General features: G+C 34.0%; 1 protein-coding gene across 1 annotated transcript; it reads right to left on the bottom strand.

Moving 5' to 3' along the window:
• Positions 1 to 713: 713 nt before the first annotated feature.
• On the bottom strand, positions 714 to 19,601 carry LOC149787871 (uncharacterized). Its single transcript, XM_089974105.1, has 3 exons — positions 19,399 to 19,601; positions 11,578 to 12,262; positions 714 to 8,733 (listed from the first exon to the last, which is right to left on the bottom strand). The coding sequence occupies exons 2-3, from the start codon at positions 11,756 to 11,758 to the stop codon at positions 7,805 to 7,807; spliced, it is 1,110 nt and encodes a 369-aa protein (XP_089830231.1). The 5' UTR covers positions 11,759 to 12,262; positions 19,399 to 19,601; the 3' UTR covers positions 714 to 7,804.
• Between the last annotated feature and the right edge of the window lie 524 nt (positions 19,602 to 20,125).

Genomic DNA, 20,125 nt, shown 5'->3' with positions numbered 1-20,125 from the left:
TTGAAAGTTCCACAATGATGCATGTCAAGTATTAGGAGAATCAGTTATGAAAGGGCACAAATTAAATATCTGAACCAAAACCACAACAAGATGGTGACAAAGAGGCGTCTGGCAGAAAGATGACTACGTATTGCTTCCCGCTAATGTAGGCGGGACAAAATCAGACATGAAAGAATTTATTCAGATCTCTCAATATTTTTTTCAGATCTAAACCCAGTACTCTAATTATTATTAATTAATATTATTATATGTTAGCAGATTATGCTCAGATATTGGGAGTTAGGTGGTTTGCATGCAAAATGTATGTAAACAGAAATTATTTTTTTTAAAACCACAACAATAGGTTACAACTTATACAATGTGTGCAGACATAGAGTTAAAAGCTGGGACCACACTGTGACAGGTGGAAAAATTTTTTGTTTACTATGTACACAATGCTGTTCATGTGGCTATCAAGAATGATCTATGCCTTGAAGACAAGTGAAGCAGTAAAAATAGACTAAGAGGCGTTTCTGATCTTCTAAATCAACTATAAATATCAGATACATATGACCTTAAGAAAACCATGCAAACCACACTCTAGCTTAACCGATGGAAAGACATACATTATTATTGCTATCGTCCCCTAAGGTTTCAGTACGAGGTATACAAATGTTTACATTGCAAATTAATACCTGTTCTACATCATGGGTAAACAAAGAAATTATACTATATAAATTTTGTTCTTTATTTATCATAGTATTAATGTTATGAATGATTCTTGTACAACAAGGAAATCAAAGAATTCTCTATAGTCAGCTACTACAAATCAACAAAATAAGAAGGTTACACATAACCAAATCCAATCTACATCTAACTTATGCAGATAAAATAAACTTTTTTCAAAAGAACATATAATAAAACTCAATACTTAATATTGGAATGTGTTTATCTTTTTGGCATTAGTATGTGCCAGATAATGTTTAAAAAAGAAACATATCACAGGATCTTTATGTTAGTGTACTGCCTAATTGATAATGAAGGACCAAGATGAGTAAGCCTAATACTTTTGGCATACATAGTTCCACTGACAAAGAAATAAATACCTTATCTGATGCATTAATGTATACCCAAACACAAAAAGCACATACCCTGATCTAATTGGACTTAATGTGCTAGTGGGTCAGGATCTATGCTGTTTATTCTAATTATTATTTCAATAAAACAACATTGGCTCTGATTTGTGAGTACTTCAAATATGGTAAACATTATAATGGGCAAATATAGTAATATCATAAATTCAACTATTTTTCAACTTACTGACATAATCAGTTAAGAATAATCACCTGTGGAATGTTGGAGTATTTGACTTTTTTAAAATTAAGATATTTATTTTGTACAGAACTAACGGTCAAAGCAATCCAAAATCATAAAAAGCTAGGCAAATGTCAGTGTGCATTTTATCATACTACCCATAGCTGAATACCTATCTCCAGGTAAAGGCATGTAGACAAGTATGGACAAAAAGTACCCTGTCACTAACTGCCCATTAAATAATAGCTGAATGAGTATTTAAACATTCATCAAATTTGCACAGGTTTAAAATCACTGACTTGTATTAAATGGAATGTTCGTGAGTGAACCGTATCAGTATGACAACATTAAGATCAGATGGTTTTACACAGCAGAATGCATGCAAACTCAACCTGTGGTATGTCACAAAATCCCAAAAATTTCCAAAGGTCTCATAATTTATTTCATTTATGATTTTCTTTCACAAGGTTGTCATTGCAATTATTCAAAATTTACATAAATTTGTCTTAGATGAAAAAGTTGCACTGTATCCAAGATTTCATAATGCAATGATGACATAATTTCTGAGCATCACAGTAAGTGTTGGTTTTACAAGCAGCAGATTATTTTTAAATGTGTTAGGTATATACGACTAATGGCCCAACTAATTACAACTATGATTAAAGCCATTTTTACCAATACATATCCATTTCAAGGTTAAAATGAGATGATGAAGTTTCTTGTTATGAAGGATATATTTGGTAGCACACTGAATATCAGATTACTTATAAGCGTAAGTCTTGGTCATAATAAAAAGCATAAACATTTGATGATACAAGTCTATTAAAACTGATTAAATTATGGTCTGAACTGCTGTCCCTGAAGTGGTATGAAGCCCAGTCAATTATGTGCAGAATCGCCCCATCAATTTGCAAGGATCTTGTTCATATATGTACCCATTCAAGACTTGTCTTTTTAACAAGTGTCATCAGTCTCTACAAACAAGCTGAGTAGATCAATTCATCATTATTATCAAACAAGGGCAAGATCATGATCTTGAAAGACTATATCTGAAGTTTGACTTCATGACCGGAAACAACGTCTGTCAGCAAATGCAAGACTACCTCACTACTATGCATGGAACCCACTCCGTACTCCAACTGTCCAAGATCTTTATGATACAAGCATGCATTCCAATTTTTAACAAAACAGATCTAAAATCTGTCATCTAGTGTGGAAGCAATATCAACATATCAATGCAAGAGTACCTCCTTAACATGTCAGCTCTCTCCTTTCCGAAAAACATAAAGACCTTAATGATAGCTCATATTTCATGTATGATCAAAATCAGATCAGAAATATTACTTACAAGATCAGCCAATAAGACGCCACTGATCACGTTATTAGCATGTGTGAATCATGCTCATTACTAAGGTAACAAGGTAAGCCAATCAGGTGCAAGATCACCTCATTCATATGCATCACCATGTATCAAACTCATCTTAGATTTTGATGATATAAACATATTCCTTACCATAAGCTCAAATGGCCTTGAAGTGTGGTGAGCTAAAAAAGCATGTCAACCATTTCATGCTTTCACTGGGATGCTGTATTTAAATGGGGTCTGTATATCAGGTGAGCTACCATACAATTTTAAACTCTGACCCTAAACATCAAACACAAAATGTTAAAAAACAAACCCAATATTTAAAAAAATGAACATAAATTAAAAGATAATGCTATATGAATAAACAGGTGACCATGAAAAAATATATATTTGATATACACTTACTTATTATGTAATATTCTTTTGCAATATATAAAACTATATTTACATACAATGAACATTTTTAAAATAAATATATTACACTGATTTTTAACCTGCCGCTGTCCATCTGTCTGCAAGATTATAATGGAAAAGCTATTATTTTACAACAAATAGATGATAAATTCCTACTGCTCATACAAAGATATCAATATATTTTAATGCATTTACAACATGTACAAGGTGAATCACAAATCATTTTTAGAATGACAGTACATGTATGCATGTAGAACGTTTAATGGCACAATCCTGGCTATAAAGTGCTAAGTTTAGGTATACTCCCCAAATAAAAAAAGAATACAAAACATAAACAACTGCAGATAAGTGCCAAATTCTTCATATAACCCATAATTATTTCAAGTGTCCAAGATTTTCTTTGCTGGGACATGCATCAAAAGACACATCCTATAGCAAACAATTGATATCATCAGTTACCTCTTTCCCACACATGCCATAATTCTGCTGTCCAAATCAAATAAAAATAAATGTGAATTTCAAATTTAAAAAATGGGAAAACTTCCTTAAATCTGACCGTCTCTGGACCAAAAAATTTGTCCAAATTATGGAGGTGTCTAGTATACAGAGGTATAATTAGTATCATACAGGCTTTATTGGGACTGGTATTTGGTTATAAAGGGGCTGGTTTATAGAAGTTGTTTTGTAGACACTAATAAATCAAATTTAAAATACACTAATAAATAAGACCTAATCAACTATTCTCCAAAAAAGTTTTTACATTTCATTATAGTCATACATTTTGCTCTTCCCACCCAACTCTTCCATTTCAATTAGAGGAGGTAAATAAGCAAAATCCAAATTAATGATATGCAAGCAAATAATAAACACATTTAAATTTTATGTAATTTTAGCCTAAATATAAATGTACAATATAAATCAGTACAGTTTATTCTACCTCAGGAGTTTATGAAGATTTTATTTTGCAAACACACACTTAAGTGTTTGAAGAGCATAAAAACACCTTCAAAGCAGGAAACACATCAACCGAAGCTAGAAATGTGGCCATCGCTAAATATGATTGTCCCTCCAAAGTGGCTAAAAACTGATTTAGAATGTAAAACAGGATGGACTGAAACTATCTACCCTTACAACGCTGTGACGGGACATAAAAAGAAATTGAAATCCATTTTTTTTAAAAGGTACCTATTTTTGTGGATAGTGTGATTACTAAAAGAACAAAAGTTTAAAGTTCCAATGAATATTGATCCTTCTGTGGAAACAATAGGAATCGGGAGGTATTGTAACTCAGTGGTTAGTATGCCTGAATATTGACCAGAAGCACAGGTATGAACCCTAACATTGCAGCAGTCCAGATTGGTTACTGTGGTCCATGGACATGGCACTTTACTCCAGGTACCTGAGCATAATCTGGACACCTTTCTTCACAGTGAATAGGTCTGGATTAACAAGTTTTCCAGATAATTGAATCATGTACATTTTTATTTTACAACGTCATCATACTGTATACATGTACATGTATATGCTAGGTGTAAATGTACTGTATATTCAATAATGTACTTCCCATGTTCCATAAAACACATTTATAACACTCCAATATACATGCTATTGCAATTCCTGTTTCAAATCTAACTACCCTGGAAACATGATACCCATAAAAACAAATTAATTCACAGTATTCAAACATATCATTTATATAAGGTATAAAATACTACCATCTGTTTTCATCTGTGACACACCAGGCTGGTCATCTGACTTTGAAAAAACAGTAATTACACATCATATTTTATTGAAGAAAAAAAAATGCTGCACACATGCAGAAGCATTAAAGACTGGTTTAAAAAATATACCAGTTGATCTATATGCAAAATTTAAAGCATACATGATTCAAATACAAACATATAATTATGCTGCCAGTTCATTAAGGAGAAGATACTAAGATTTGCCCAAAGCTGACGGCCCATTGAGCTTGAATACTGATTGTTGGCCAATGTCCAGCACGGGTCACCAAGTCTGCTCTAATCAAAGATTAAAGATAAGTTCTCCACAAAAAAAACCCATGCTAAGCCCATAAGTCTCTCTAGCTCAAGTTTTATTCAAATTCTGCCAATGATAAAACACTCCCCTCATTAAAAAAAGAAGAAAAAAAATAAATGGCGTACAGTGCCTGGGCTTACTGTAGAGACAAACTGTGAAACCCGCCTTAAAGGTCATCTGTATCAAGAATTCTTAAGCAGCTAATTTTTCTAGGTTCTATAAACCAAACGACTGCAGGGATGAACTTCTATTAAGTAATCATCAGTCAACATTTCTCACTTTCCAGAATGACAAATCCTGAATTGGTCTACTTGCCAGAATGGAAATTTTCAGTCAACTAAACACAACATGGATGTATGTTATGTTCAGTTAACAGAAATTGTTACTTGCCCAGCAAAATGTTTAAACTGTTCTGGACTGAAGAACAATTAATTTTTGGAATCGGCTTACCAGCATGATTTTATTACTGACTCTGTCAATTTAAACTTAGCAATTATAGAAACGTGTTCAGCAATCTGCAGTTCACCTCAACGAAATGTCCTTGACCTTGACTGGCCATAAGAATCCAGAGAAAATTATTGTTCTGTCTGGTTATGACTGGGTTTCCTTTCGAAATTTTCTGCAGTGATCATAGACTGCAGCTTTTCCTGTCCCCCATTTCCTCCAAAACCAGTGAAGGGCATCATAATAGTAAATAGAGCCCAAACATTTGTAATATTTACCACAAACATGCACACCTTTCATGAGATCCTTACATCAGGGTTTTAATTTCTCTATCTTTGATAAATGCATGATTCAATGTTTCATTTTTGTTACTGCTCGTACATATACATGACAAATCTCACAACAACAATATTCATACAACAAAATTAAACTAACATGGAACATATTGAGATTTGTAAAAATATAATAAGGTACATTAGACATACAGACGATTTAATAAACAAACTGTGCTAAAATTTCAAATATGTTCATTAAACGAATTTCTGATTCAGCACAGTTCAACCATTATACCAGGCAAAATGGCACCTGAACACCTTATCTGTGATTACTTTTGATTACTAGTTTGTCTATGATCTAATAAAAATGACAAGTAACAAGGATTCAATAATGTACATCAGAAGATTCTAGAATAAAAAAATATCAGCCATTACTGATTATTATTATACCAGTAGATTTGATATCAGCAATAACTGATTATTATACATCCAGTAGATTTGATATGCATCTGCCATTATTGATTATTAGTATACAAAAGATATGATATGTATCTGCAATTACCATTTGATTTTATTTGGCCTTTTCATTAACTTTGTTCCTTTTATTAAAAACTTGCATGACAGTTTAGTGGTGTGCTGATTAATGATTGTATAGGTAGGGTCTGCTCTAAAACTGATACTTTGTGGAGGGGGTGGGGTGCATTTTACCCTTTCATTTACAAAGGGGATAGAGTGGATCTTCTGAACACAGTCAGGACTTGAAAACATGATGTGCGAATTTTGTTCATTCAGTTGTTTTTCTGGCATGATGTTTTAAAAATCGGTGCAAAAATCACATACCAGATTAGAACCTGCTCAGTTAAGATGAGCCAATTAATGACTATAAATAAAAACCTATTTCCAACACTTCAGTTTATAAAATTTACTATCCCTACTAAATTAAGAAATATTTTAAGATTTAATTTTAATTAATATATTAATACCTTTGTGCTATATAAATGCATAATTTTTTAAAATATTAAATAACACAAAAGAACTAAAATCAAAAAGTACAAATTGTACAAGTCCCAGCAGTTTCTCAGATTTAAACAAAATGAACACTTATTGATGAATTCATCTAATGATTCATTAAGATTAGTTTAAACTAAACTGGGAAACTTTACTAAGTCTGCAATTAAAAATTGATGTGAAACTAATTTATTATCAAGAGAATTCGAGATTTTTTTTCCTCACTGGATCATCATCATGGGACATGGTCCCATGACAAAATTGTCACTTCATTAATTTCCTCTTACAATATGCTTTGAGGACACTGTGACCATTCTGCATCCGCAAGCCTGCAGGAAGGAAGTAAAAACTTACTATAATGCTTTCATTTTAAAAAATTTGATTAAAATAACACTTTCAAACATTTTTTGCATGGTCAAATGCCTAGCAAAGGGCTGTATCGATGGACAGATGTTTTTATGACAATTTTGGTTGAGAAGCTAACAGCTGAAGGTATGCCATACAAATTCCTCAAGTGAATTTTGCTGTATAGCCTAACACCTACAAGTGACCATTTCCCAGCCCAACTAATTGAAATTTATTGTTGGGAAAGTAAAGCTGCATGTCAGCAGTTCAACTTTTGCACGGAAGAAAGAATCAACATTTGAATTTTTATGCCACTTTTCCCTGATCATCCTTGCTGAGCAAGTGGGTAAAACTGGAATTGTCAATCCCTACATTACTATATTACACTTTACTTGCTCTCTGTGATAATCCATTAAATTGTAATGTTTACTCAATTAACTCAGTAATTAACTCAGCAGCATCAGCACCTCAGTTGTCATGATATAGCAAAATATTTAAAAGCATTATATTTACAAAAGAAAAATGTGGACAAGTCGTCTTCCTCAGAGCAGCATTAATATGCTCTGATCAGAAAGTTGCTTATAATTCAGTCTGGAATACATAATTTAAGTTTCTTCATCAATCATGCATGTGAATGTGGATTTTGGAAAATGGGTAGAATGGCCTGCTCCTTAGCTAACCTCTTGTCTGCTGACCTTGACCTTCTACTTCTTTGTGAGCTTGAAACAGATCCTGATGAAGGTGAGCTTGACCTAGATCTATGTGTCCTTCTGACACTTCCCTGACGTTTAGTTGGTTCTTTTTCCTTATCTTTTTTGTACCTACGATGAGAACTTGAGCGTGATGGAGAATTCCTTCTCAAGCTTGCATTTTTCACAAACTTTCGCTGACGATCAGAAATTGTTCCTGATGTTTCTGTTTCTGTTACAAGTGAAGTCTGAGTAACTGTGGAAGTCTCATTACTTTCAGTACGAGCTTTCGATAAAGAAGTGCTAGAGTCATGTGTTTTATCATGTTTCTCCAATATTTCCATAGTCAGTGGAGAATTGCTTCTAGGTTTTCTGCTGGGATAAAAATTTTCCCCCCTTGATTGACTGCGACTAGAATCTGGCATATCTGAATTGACACGCTGACTTCGTCCACCTCTGACAGATCCACTATCACTACTACCTTTGTCTTTTCCACTTAGAATATCATTCTTTTTAGCAGCTTTTAATGATTGCCTTTGAGGTTGTTTTCGTTGTTCATGTTCAAAGCTAACAGCACCATATGCATCTACCTTTCCTCCATTTTCATCCATACTGGAGGAATCTTCAAAAGAAGAATCTGATGAAAAACCAGGATTATTATATCCACGTCTTGAGGGACGTGGGGGTGAAAGATCTCTGCCTCCCTCTGAACTGTTCCCATCTACAGAAGAGGAATCAGATGAACTCCTCTTGAAGGTAGGATTATCATATCCACGGTTTTTATTTTTTTCATCTTTTTCTTTTATGGGATCAGGGAATTTTGAAACACGGGGTGTGCGGTAATCCATTTTTTGAGAAGCAGCTAAAAATGAAAGAAAATATAATTACTATAATACATCTTTTTTTTAATCACAAAAACATATACTCCTGTAACATTGTCTCATCAAAATATAATGATGGTATCTAGAATCATCTAACAAATCTAAAGTGACAAGTAGGTTTTAAATGATGTTGTGTAAGTAAACAGTGACATGATGTCATATAACTTTCAACAACTTTTGCACAAAATCTTCACAAGTCAAAGCAGGTAGGAGAAAAATTAATCGTACCGTATTTACCGTACATGCTGGGACACCCTATTTGTTGGGACACCATAATTTTATTTTAAATGTAATTTTTTTTGTGCACTGTATGTTCTGGGACACCGTTTTTTTCTCGAGTCATAAGTTGTGGGACACCATTTAAATCATTTGGAAAATGCACTCAAATGTAAATTTTATTAAAGAAATGTTTTAAAAAACACTGAGTGTTGTTTGTTTACACTTTTCTTTCTAAATGCAAATTTGTTAAGAACAAGAGGTCAGGTAAGAATGAATTGTGTGTGTATATGAGAACGAGTTCAACTTTTTCTGTTCTAATTTATGCTTCAACAAAGTTTTTTGAAGACAAAAATGTCAAGGTTTATTTGCCATTCATGCTCGTTACATGACTTATTTTGGCAAATGTATAAACTATTCACTTTAATTACGTAAAAATATATTCACAGACAGAGAGAAAGAGAGAGATACCAGTAGGTGGTAATGGTACAGAGTGATTGTCCATATTATTAATTGTCCAGTCAACCGCCTCAGGCTAAAATCCATCAAATTCGTCCTCTTCACTGTTACTGCCATCTCATTCAGTATCTTTTATGATACTGTATTTACATCCATTCAAGTTATTGTTAATACCACAAACTTTAAATGACTTTCGGATCAGATCTGGCTTGTCCTGAAGCAATTTGAACATCTTTTATTTACACAGCAGTGATATCTGACATAATCCAACTGCTGAACAAACGTGAATGCCGCTAATATATTTTAAAAAACCTGTTGCCTAGTTCCTACTGGCTTGAAACTCAATTTCTGGATGTTCACTTGACACAAATTCCTTGGTATAAGTGCATATAGTGTCCACACTAACAGGGATCTGCAGATCGCATTGGATGAGAACCCAAATTGCAATTTTTCCATCTAACTCATTGCCATATGATACTGGTCTCCCACTCCTTGCTAAATGTCCCCATTCATTCAGCTGCTGAGAAAAATCTATTTTTAACCAATCTGCAATTGTTGATTTGGGGATTTTTAAATGTCTTGCTTTAACTTGAATTTTGTGCATTTTTGAGAAACTTACAACTTCCTCTTTTTGCTTTAATGTAAAACACTTGTAATGCCCTTGCCTGTTATCATCATTTTCGTAGACATCACCTCTCTCCTGACTGGGGTCTCCAATTTCATGACTTTTTACACCTGGTTCATTTTCTTTTACATCACACTCCTCCTCTCTAGCATGTTTTTTCGGTTGACCTACGGGCCTCTTAGGTGAAGCTTTAGGCAATGCATTTTCTTTCCACGCATGAGGCAAGGCCTCTTCACTACTCGAGTATTGCACTACAAACTTGTTTTATTTTTATTCCCCTTTATATATGCAATGTTAGTGATAACAATGACTGCGAGGAATCACTTTTTGTGGAAATGTGTGAGAAGTTTTTGTTTAAAGTGTTCCACTGTTTCTATTTATTTTCAAAATCCCAGTGAAAACCAGTGTAAAGAAATCAAAGTTGGCTTCCCTATGTCGGCAGACTTTGTATACATAAGTATATCCATGCTAAAAGGAATCCAAAGTCTGCTTCTGGGGTTGGCTTGCTTTGTAATAAATTAACCTTTGTATTTGATATCCTACCGGTAAGTTCAAACAATGAGTTTATGGGTGTTACAAGGTGTGTTGATTCAACACCTGGGCTTTCATTTATATGCCATCTGCAGTCATAATTGACACAAATGGGTTTCAAGTTCTTCAGTGTAAATAGTATACACAGCATTAACTTGCGTTAGTAATTCTTTTTGTAACCATGGAATCAAAAAGATTAGCCATTTCTACTCACAATGAATGTATTTCTAATAATGATTTTAGTTTGTGAGATATTGTCATATTGTTACCCTGGATATAATACACTCCGAGTTATTTTGTACCTTACACTGTGTCACGCATGAATGGCAGGTGCTTTCAAGCAATGGGGTTGATAATTCTCACTATCTCTCTCATTCATATGTGATTTTGCAGGATCCATTTTTCATTCTCATGACATTCATACCTTTGAGGACATCCAAACACGATTCGTTTCTCTTATTCATGTCAACGACCAACGTGTTGTGTTGTCTGACGAAAAGCGATAACACTATAGATACATGCGCTACTTATACGGAGTTCGTTGATATTTTTTCCTTTAACAAAATGCTAATGTCGACCAAAAAAGTGAAAAAATGATAACAGTACATGGTTAGTTTCTTTTATTTTATTATCAAATAAGCATTTTATCTATTTTATTGTAACATTCAGTGTGGCCGGTTGCGGCAGGGGGTGGGGGATACAAATTGAACACAATTTATTTTAATTCCTAAGTCTTGGGACATATGATGTAGGTTAAAAAAATTCACCCTAAGTTCAGGGACACAAAGAACAAAAAACTATTTTTTCATGTCCCACCATATGCAGTAAATATGGTATATATAATAATAATAATAATAATAATGACCTTATTTAAAGAGGGTAACACAATTAGCTAAAAACTAATCTACCTTGAGGCCCTCATACAAAGGAATTCATTTATCTGACATTTTGTCTGCACTTTATGTAAACTAAGCAAACAATGTATCATACTTACAACTAGCGTAGATATCAGGAGCTTTCTGAACTTGTCTCATTGGTCTGGAGTTTTTATCATTGCTCTTTCTGGAAGCAATGAAGCAGTAGACTATGATGCCAACTATCACCATAATAACGGCAACTCCAGCCACTGCTATTCCTGCTAGAGCTCCACTGGACATACCACCACCGTCTGACATTTTGTCTGATTGTTGTTAAATCTTCAAGGAAAATAACTATTGTGTTTGAGCAAAATATAATCCTGCTTCAAGTACTGTGAGGATCTTTCTCTTTCTTACATGTAAATGTACTTCTTTCACTACTTTCCGGAATAAATAATTCTTGTATGCTTGAACCAACATGAACTACAATGCAAGTACTCCAAACCTGTCACATATATCACTATATTCCTTTTATGAATCCAAGTAAAAAAAAAGATATCAGAATTCTGATGTCACATAAATTTTAAAAAAATGACCAGAATATACTCTAAGAATAAGAATAAACATGACACACTATCTATTGTTAGAGACAGTAAAGCTGAATTAGATGATGTATCAATCCTAATGCCAATGGCTGATTCAAAATACTCCAACATTAATTACACTTCTGAAATATATGCAGTAATGTGACTGTCCCTTGGAGAAGACAGCTGAATTCATTTCAAGCTGTTGAAAACTGTCCAAGTGCCCTCAATTATAAACCTGAAAGAGAACAATTCAAAATTAATCATTTCACAAAGGTTATTCTCTACAATCTACATTTTACTATGTAACTAATGTATATATTAACTTTCATCCTATGATTTTACTGATGACAAATGAACACATCTACAAATATATCCCGGAAATAAATACATGTAACATGTAAATAGATAAATTCCAAATCAGCACATGGATAAGGTAGTAAATGCAATGCTTACAACCAGTATGCTACCAATGCATCATTTAGTAAAGCTAAAATTATGTACAAGGTATTTACAAAATCTGACCCCCAAGTACCTGAACCATATTTTCCAGCAAATAGAATCCACACCTTATCTATGATCATTAACGTGTCAAAATTTTGAAGTATCCAATCTGAAAACGAAGCAATCCAAAAATAGTTTATTCAGGTACACTTCCTTGTAATAGCATTTCTCATGATATTAAATCACCTGCAAGTATTTATTTTCTTTCCAAAAAGGTGAATTAGACAGATGAAGTTATAAAAATGGGTTACTTAATAAGTTCAAGATATGCAACATACCTCTTTTTTTAAATTTATGCAGCAATAAAGCATTTGTATCTGGGGAGAGTGCATATGTGCTTGTGTTTACTGTCTATACTCGCTTACAAGTTGAGTCAAACTGCAATCAACAAAGATCCTGATCTGCCACAGCATAATTTGCCTGCAGAGTAGGGTCTATATTGTTTGCCCTACTGATTACTCTTATCAGACTGCACAGACTCAGATCTGCCTGCGTATTATGAGCCAGCAGATCTTGGTCTGTGAGGTTTGAAGTTGGACTTGTCTTATAAGCAAGTATATACTATATGTGTGAACATATCTGCTTCTTTCTACATGTATATACATAATGGAAACCTAAAGGTAGATAACTTTTATAACTAATTGTGTCTCTCTCTGAAAATAAATTATTATTACCATTATAAATGTATTATCTAGATGCAATTAACACTACTTTACAGTCATATCTCACAGGAGATTAAGCAAACTTTTAAAATTAATTATATGTGATTGAGGAACTCTCTCAGACCATTAATCGCCTTTTTAACAAGAACTTTCAATTCATACCTCACTCTAATCCTGCTTACATCTTTATATACGCAGACATTCACTGTACAATATCTGACACATAATCTTTGGATTTTATTATTCTGTATACAATCATGTTTATTTAAGATGTTTACAATGTATATTTATGTATATATGCATGGTTAATTACATAATTTATGCAAAATGACAGATGGATAGACTTTTCAATCACAACTGTAATTGTATCCATTCGCTGTGATTTTCAAAAAGAAATAAACAAACTGATCACTTTAAAAAAAAAAAAAAACTATATATTTGAATAGTAAAATTCTGATGGAAATCTCACTATGGCCTCTCAGGATCAAGAACTTTGTCAATTTTTATCTACTTATCCACAGACATTTTTGTCACACATTGGCAAAGTTACATATATATTTACACACTGGCATAGTTACATATATATTTACACACTGGCATAGTTACATATATATTTACACACTGGCAAAGTTACATATATATTAGACCCATCATTAACTTAACATCACAGTAAAAAAAGTTATGTCGAAAATCTATCAAATTATATATCTAAAACAACCTCCTTCATTGGTTGCAAACCACTGGCAAATGTGACTAGTATATAAACCATCCAGACAATGCATCTACCCTTCATCTAGGTAAGAAAACATTTCGTTTTATGATGTCAACATACTTCAGTCCTCTTCACCTGAAAAACATGTTTCTACTCACAAGAAACCATATACAAGTCGTTTCATCTATATTTCAAGAGCCATTCTTCTAGCACTCATTCAACAAGATTTAAATCTCTTTATGTGAACTGCCACATAGCTCAGCCTTCTTACGACAACATAAGTACCCTACTTAGGGAGGAATGTCTGAAGAATTCCCTTCAGGTTGAAACCAAATTTGGTCTGCCATGTTTTACCTTCATGCATTACACTTCTGGATACAATGATAGAAGATACTAACAGAAGAAATGTAGAGGAATTCCCTCTGATCTGCTGTGTGGTCTTGTCATCCACAGCTCATGACCAGTTTTATTATCTTTGTAACTCAACAGAGGGAAAAATTCTTCTTGACTCATGTTTAAGTCATTGCTGTTTCTGGTCAGAGTGGGGTTTCTATACCCTACTGCCACCAGTGCAGCCACTCTTTGGGTCATGTGACATTAGCACTCTGGTTTATGGTAGGCCATAATATAACGTGTTTGCATATGGGTGTCTCTACAGAAATGCACCAGTATTTCTTACTCAAGTCTCTCTGGAGTACTTTAGAACTTCTATTTAGCTGTTTTACTAAAAGAAACAGTCTATCAGAAGATAACTGTGTCCTAGTTAGTGAGCCCTAAAACTAAGCATCTACTATTTCCTATCTACTTACTCACCTTTTTAACAAAAGTATCAAGATAATCATATTCAAGTATGTCAAGTTACTAAAAATAGCTGACTACCAGCAATGGTACAGCTGTAAAAGCTAAACAGCATGTTAGATGTACAGGTTGCCAAGATTTTGAGCTGTTGCAGAACAATGTCTTAACCTTGAAATAAATATATGCCAGCCTGACCATTATCGATACACTCAACAGATATGAACCTTTCAAAAAGCCAGAAAATGTTTTAATTGGTAAATCATTGGCAAATGAAGTACTGGATTACAATACTAGCTGTACTATTTGCACTTCAATGAAAAAATCCACAATCTTTAAAAGCTCTTATACACATCAAATACATTTAAAATCTGAAGAGGTCATCGTACAACATGCATTGCTGTATATTTACTGACCTGCTACATGTGGCAAGTAATAGGTAGGTGAGGTGAGACCAAAGGGGAATTTCAATTGAAATATAGAATACCTCAGGGGCATCCATTATAAAGGATACCTCATTTTCAAAACAATATTCATGATAATCAGATTAAAGAAATTATCTTGTCTCACTCAAATATTTTATCTGCAACATCAAGCTTAAAAACAGAATATATATATATATATATATATATATATATATATATATATATATACACACACACACACACACACCAATAACACTCGGCAAATTGGATAGGGATCAATCTCTCTTTAAACTGAAGTTCAGTCCAGGCATTTTTAACTGCTGGTGTCTGATGGTAATCCTTAAGTAAAGTTGGTACATGTATGTGTACATCTTTATGAATTCAAGAGGGAGTTCATTAAAATCTGATTTGATGTGATCATGTCCTTAGCTACATAAAGTATATAGATTTGAAGCACACATTTTGAAGACTGTTTCATCTTTGACAATAGAAGCAGGCACTGACATTTTCCCTGGCATTATCAGTTTGTTTCAAGTTTTCATTAGTTAACATTTCCTGAGCTCTTTTCACACCCGGGATGGACACAGTATGTACCCATAAAAGTAAAATCAAACTTCAGAGACCCAGATCTGCCATTGTGTCATGTGCTGTCAGATTTAAGTACATACAGTTTGTATGGCATAATCAGTAAAACAGACAACAAAGAACCTGATATGCTAGTACCTTATGAACAAGATAAGATCTACATTCTTGTACTTGGATTTAACTTGTAAGTGACAATTTCTGATAATTATTATGAAGACAATTCATTCTGAAAACTAGCTTCTCGTGGGTCGGTGGTTCTTTCTGGGGTTTTCCCGGGTTCTTCCTCCACCATTAATACTGGCCGCCATGTATAGCCTATCATGTGCTGAAAAATGGCATTAAACCCTACAACAACAACAACAACATTCTGCAAAACAGTTGCTATTTTTGTCATGTGGTCAAAATAACAGGTTTTACTGACAAAATGCCTTATCAGGACTCAACACACAGACCCTAGCTAGTCTCCTTGTTTGAATTAAACAGCATGCATGCATACCAACATTTAAGTGATTTACTCGTGTGTTTTGAAGTAAATGTGACAAGTTTTTAAAAACTACATGCTTAAATCCACACACGAGTTTGAATATTTGTCAAAAATTCATGGTTGTCCAGCTGCAACAAGCTCTTATAGAAGTCAACTTGCACATGGGGGATTTGTTGTTGTTTTGGGTTTACTGCCATTTCTCAGCACAAGATACACTATAAATGGTGGCCAGTATAACTGGTAAAGGAAGAACCCCAGAAAAGCCCATTACAAACCACTGACCCAAGAGAAGCTACGGGCAAGAATTCTCACATAACCCACACTGGCCAAGCCCAGGATTCAAACCCATGTGACTGCGATGAGATAGAAGTGAATGATAAAGGCGAACATTTTAGAAAATTGAGCCACCTGATGCCTTAGGAGATTTGTGCTTTAAAAAAAATTGAATAATAAAAGTTTAAAAAATTAGGCAAAATATGAAATGTTTTCTTGAAATTGTATTCCATGTACATTTATTTACTGCATATACTAGACAGGTATATGAGACAAGGATTAGAATGCAAAATAGCCAGAAATGCATAATGGATTTAGAAATTGCTTGATTTTTAAGACAGAGAAATATGTTAAGGTAATAAACACTTTTTTAGTCTAACTCAGCTCAGTAAATAAAAATTATTGAACAATTGCTTTTTCTTGTATGTACCTTATTGTCCATCCACTTTCTAGTTCTGTAGTTGGTCAATCACTGACCAGATCTTCTTTTACGCACATTGTAAATTTATCAGAGGATAAATAATCCAATATTATTAACCAGTATAACTGTCAGGTTCTATACACTCTCCACATATGTATTTTGTTTATGAGCTATTTTCCTGTGTGCAAATACAGTGGGCAGTTAGATTGTTGAATTTTATATATTCTTAAGAAACAGCTGTCACATGCTCTACAAGACTTGTTTCTTCAAAAGACATATGAGAAACCATAATACATCTTGAGCAATGTGTGTCAAGCCGAAGATGAAACAAACTGCTATCACATGTTGGTGTCCTGATAATAAATGCATTTGCAAGTCTTGTTTCTTCTGGATATACCTTAAGGTGTTGGTAGCACTGACTGTTTGGTGGCATAGTGGTCTAAAGTGCTCGCCTTTACTGATCACTGCCACCTCATCTCTGTCCATGTGGGTTTGAGTCTTGGGCTCCGCCAATGTGGGTATGTGGGAAAGCTTGCCAGTGGCTTCCCATGGGACAGTGGTTCTTTCTGTGGTCTTCCTCCACCAAAATGTACTGACCATGTAATGTATAGCCTATCCAGCACTAAGAAATGGCATTAAACAACCAAAAAAACCCAAACAACAGCTCTGACTGTGCTTCCTTAATCTAATCATAAGCAGCCGAAACCTTTTGTTAAGCACCCCAAAACCAAAATTCAGGCTTATGACAAGCTTGCAGCAAGCTTATGACAAACTAGCCGATGTTGTGCAAACTAGTAAGGGTGATTGCACAAACTTGAGCAAGCTTGCAAAAGGTATATTTCGAAGCCTGTGAGTTTACAAGCTTGCAAAATCTAAAATTCAAGCTTGCACAAAATTGCAAAATGAATTTTTCCAAGACTGCAAGCTTGCAAAATCTAAAATACTTGATGTAAGCTTACAATAATCAGTCGTGAAAGTTGAAAGTTCTGCATGAGATCATAATCTAGTTTTTATTTATAGCATCTGATAATGCACCCGAGTTAAATAATATACATTTTTCAGTGTTGCAAAATGCTGAGAACTTGAATTACTTGTAATTAGCTGATACATAAACAAAATATATTATTCCAACATTTCTCTACGTTTAAATTAACTATATACATGTACATGTATTTCAAAATAAACTGAATTATTTCTTGACCAAGGCAAAATATAAAATGTTACTTTTTCTACAAATGTCTTTTTTCTCATTTTTAAATTTTTACAAATATTATACATGTTAGAGAAACAATGGAGATTTTATGCACAAATGAAATTCTTTATGTGATTGTACGCTCAATTAGCTATGCAGTCATTTTTATCTGGGAATGGAAGACTGGATAGAACGTACAATCAGCCAACCCACAAATCTCTTGCAAGAAGAGGGGACTTTGTGTAAGGTTTCTACAAAGTGGACCGTGGGTCGCTTACACATAGTCATTTCATTCATTAATTTATAATTTCTAACCTCAATGTCAACAAGGGGGGATGGGGGCAAACACTATAAAGTTGTTTTCAATTGGAATTAAACAAGGAGTTCCTTTAGTAACATGATCGCCAAATCTGTATGGGCGAGTCAGTGTTTTCATGAAAAAAATGTGATGTAATTCACCGTCTGTGATGATCTCAATAATTCTGTAAATTCTGGAGTTACATCTCTTTGAACATATGCATACAAGAGTTCCCCCATTTCGTTTCTTTAAAATTTTCTTTATAAGTATTACAACCATACACTGCAAAAAATTTGAAAGACACAGTTCGTACTGAAATGGACTGTTCTAGATACCAAAAGAGGCCAGTGAACAGTCTGTCTGCTTGATTACTAAGCACAAATTTCAGCAAATGTTGGTCTTCAATAACTTTGCTTGGAGTGAGGCTAGAATCTGTTACTAATATTAGTACCATCTGTCTTTGCCCTGTCCAAATGTCAGGCTACACTGTCACTTTTAGTTAATCAAAATCATGAAAATGTTGGGTTCATCTTATTCTTATATTTTTTTGCCAGCATGTCAGTTTCAACCATACTAGTATGTTATTTTTGGCGTCTGATTTCAACTTTTCTGTTCAACAGTTTCGCTACTATGGAGTCAAAATATTTATAATTTAAAACAATCAAAAGAGGCTGGGTACAATTCATACAAACTGCTATTCTTATATCAGTCTTATAATGACCGTGGTAACCTTGTTTTGAGGACTGGCCATTTTATTTGGCCGAGGAATTTTATTTTTTCCTTGCTTACTACACTGCTTCACGAACTATGATATGTAAGCAAAAAAAGAACTTATATCAATCATATCACAGAATGGAAACAATTATCTTGATGGAAAAGTTAAAATTATATACCAGACAGTCCCACTGAAACAGGATATCAAAGGAAGAAACGAAAGAAATAACACTGACAAGAATGAGTCAGACATGGCTTAAGAACTAAATTTACGCGATACCTTCATGTGAATGACGCACACGGCATTACCTGAAGTTACAAGTTTGTTGAATCCATTGGCCATTTTTCAAATCCATAGGCCATTTTACAAAAACACAATACTTCCTGCACAGATACTTTTCTGAACAATCAATGGAATTTTGTAAAACACGTCAGTATTTCTTGTGACGACCTACATATTTTCATTTGTACTACCTCGATATTCATCAATGCATACCTTTATTATACCTGTTCGTCCGTTATGGCTGATAAACAATTGATGGCGCCACCTGGCGTCAATTATGATATCGAGACCAGTGAACCTTTAAGCGATTACGATGACTGACAAAGCTGTTTTCCGTTAAATCACAGGGGTTCGTTACAAAGAAAATTAGGGGTATCCGTCCATGAATCAAGGGATGGAGGTTATATTGTTACAGGTTAGACCCCACCCCCATCCCTTGATTCATGGACGGATAATCCTAAATTTCTTTGTAACGAACCCCAGTGGTTAAAATGGGAAGTGTGTGTGTGTGTGTGTGTGATCTGGATTTTTAACGTAGCTTTAAAAAAAATTAATTCATATCGGTACGATGTCTGTAGTGTGGTAGTTTATAATGATGACTAGCACTGGGGCGTCATGCCGCAGACATGTATGATGATGCCCTAGACCAACAAGTTGTTCTCCACCTTTTTTTTTTTTTTTTTTTTCTTTCACTTGCCACATCAAATATTAAACGGCCACAGTACTGGTTCGCGTTTTGAAACTGACAGGCAT

This window comes from Sinohyriopsis cumingii, chromosome 11, assembly GCF_028554795.1.
Source record: "Sinohyriopsis cumingii isolate HCF-2022 chromosome 11, ASM2855479v2, whole genome shotgun sequence".
Lineage (NCBI taxonomy): Eukaryota > Metazoa > Mollusca > Bivalvia > Unionida > Unionidae > Sinohyriopsis > Sinohyriopsis cumingii.
Note: the sequence above shows the minus strand (reverse complement) of the source record. Positions and strands in the feature narration are given on the sequence as shown.

What these genes read in the sequence shown, in the direction of transcription:
- LOC149787871 (XM_089974105.1), bottom strand. Translation starts at nt 11,758, where the DNA reads ATGTCAGACGGTGGTGGTATGTCCAGTGGAGCTCTAGCAGGAATAGCA. An exon ending in TCCTGATATCTACGCTAGTT is followed by an intron (nt 8,734 to 11,577) that starts GTAAGTATGATA and finishes TTTCATTTTTAG; the next exon opens with CTGCTTCTCAAAAAATGGAT.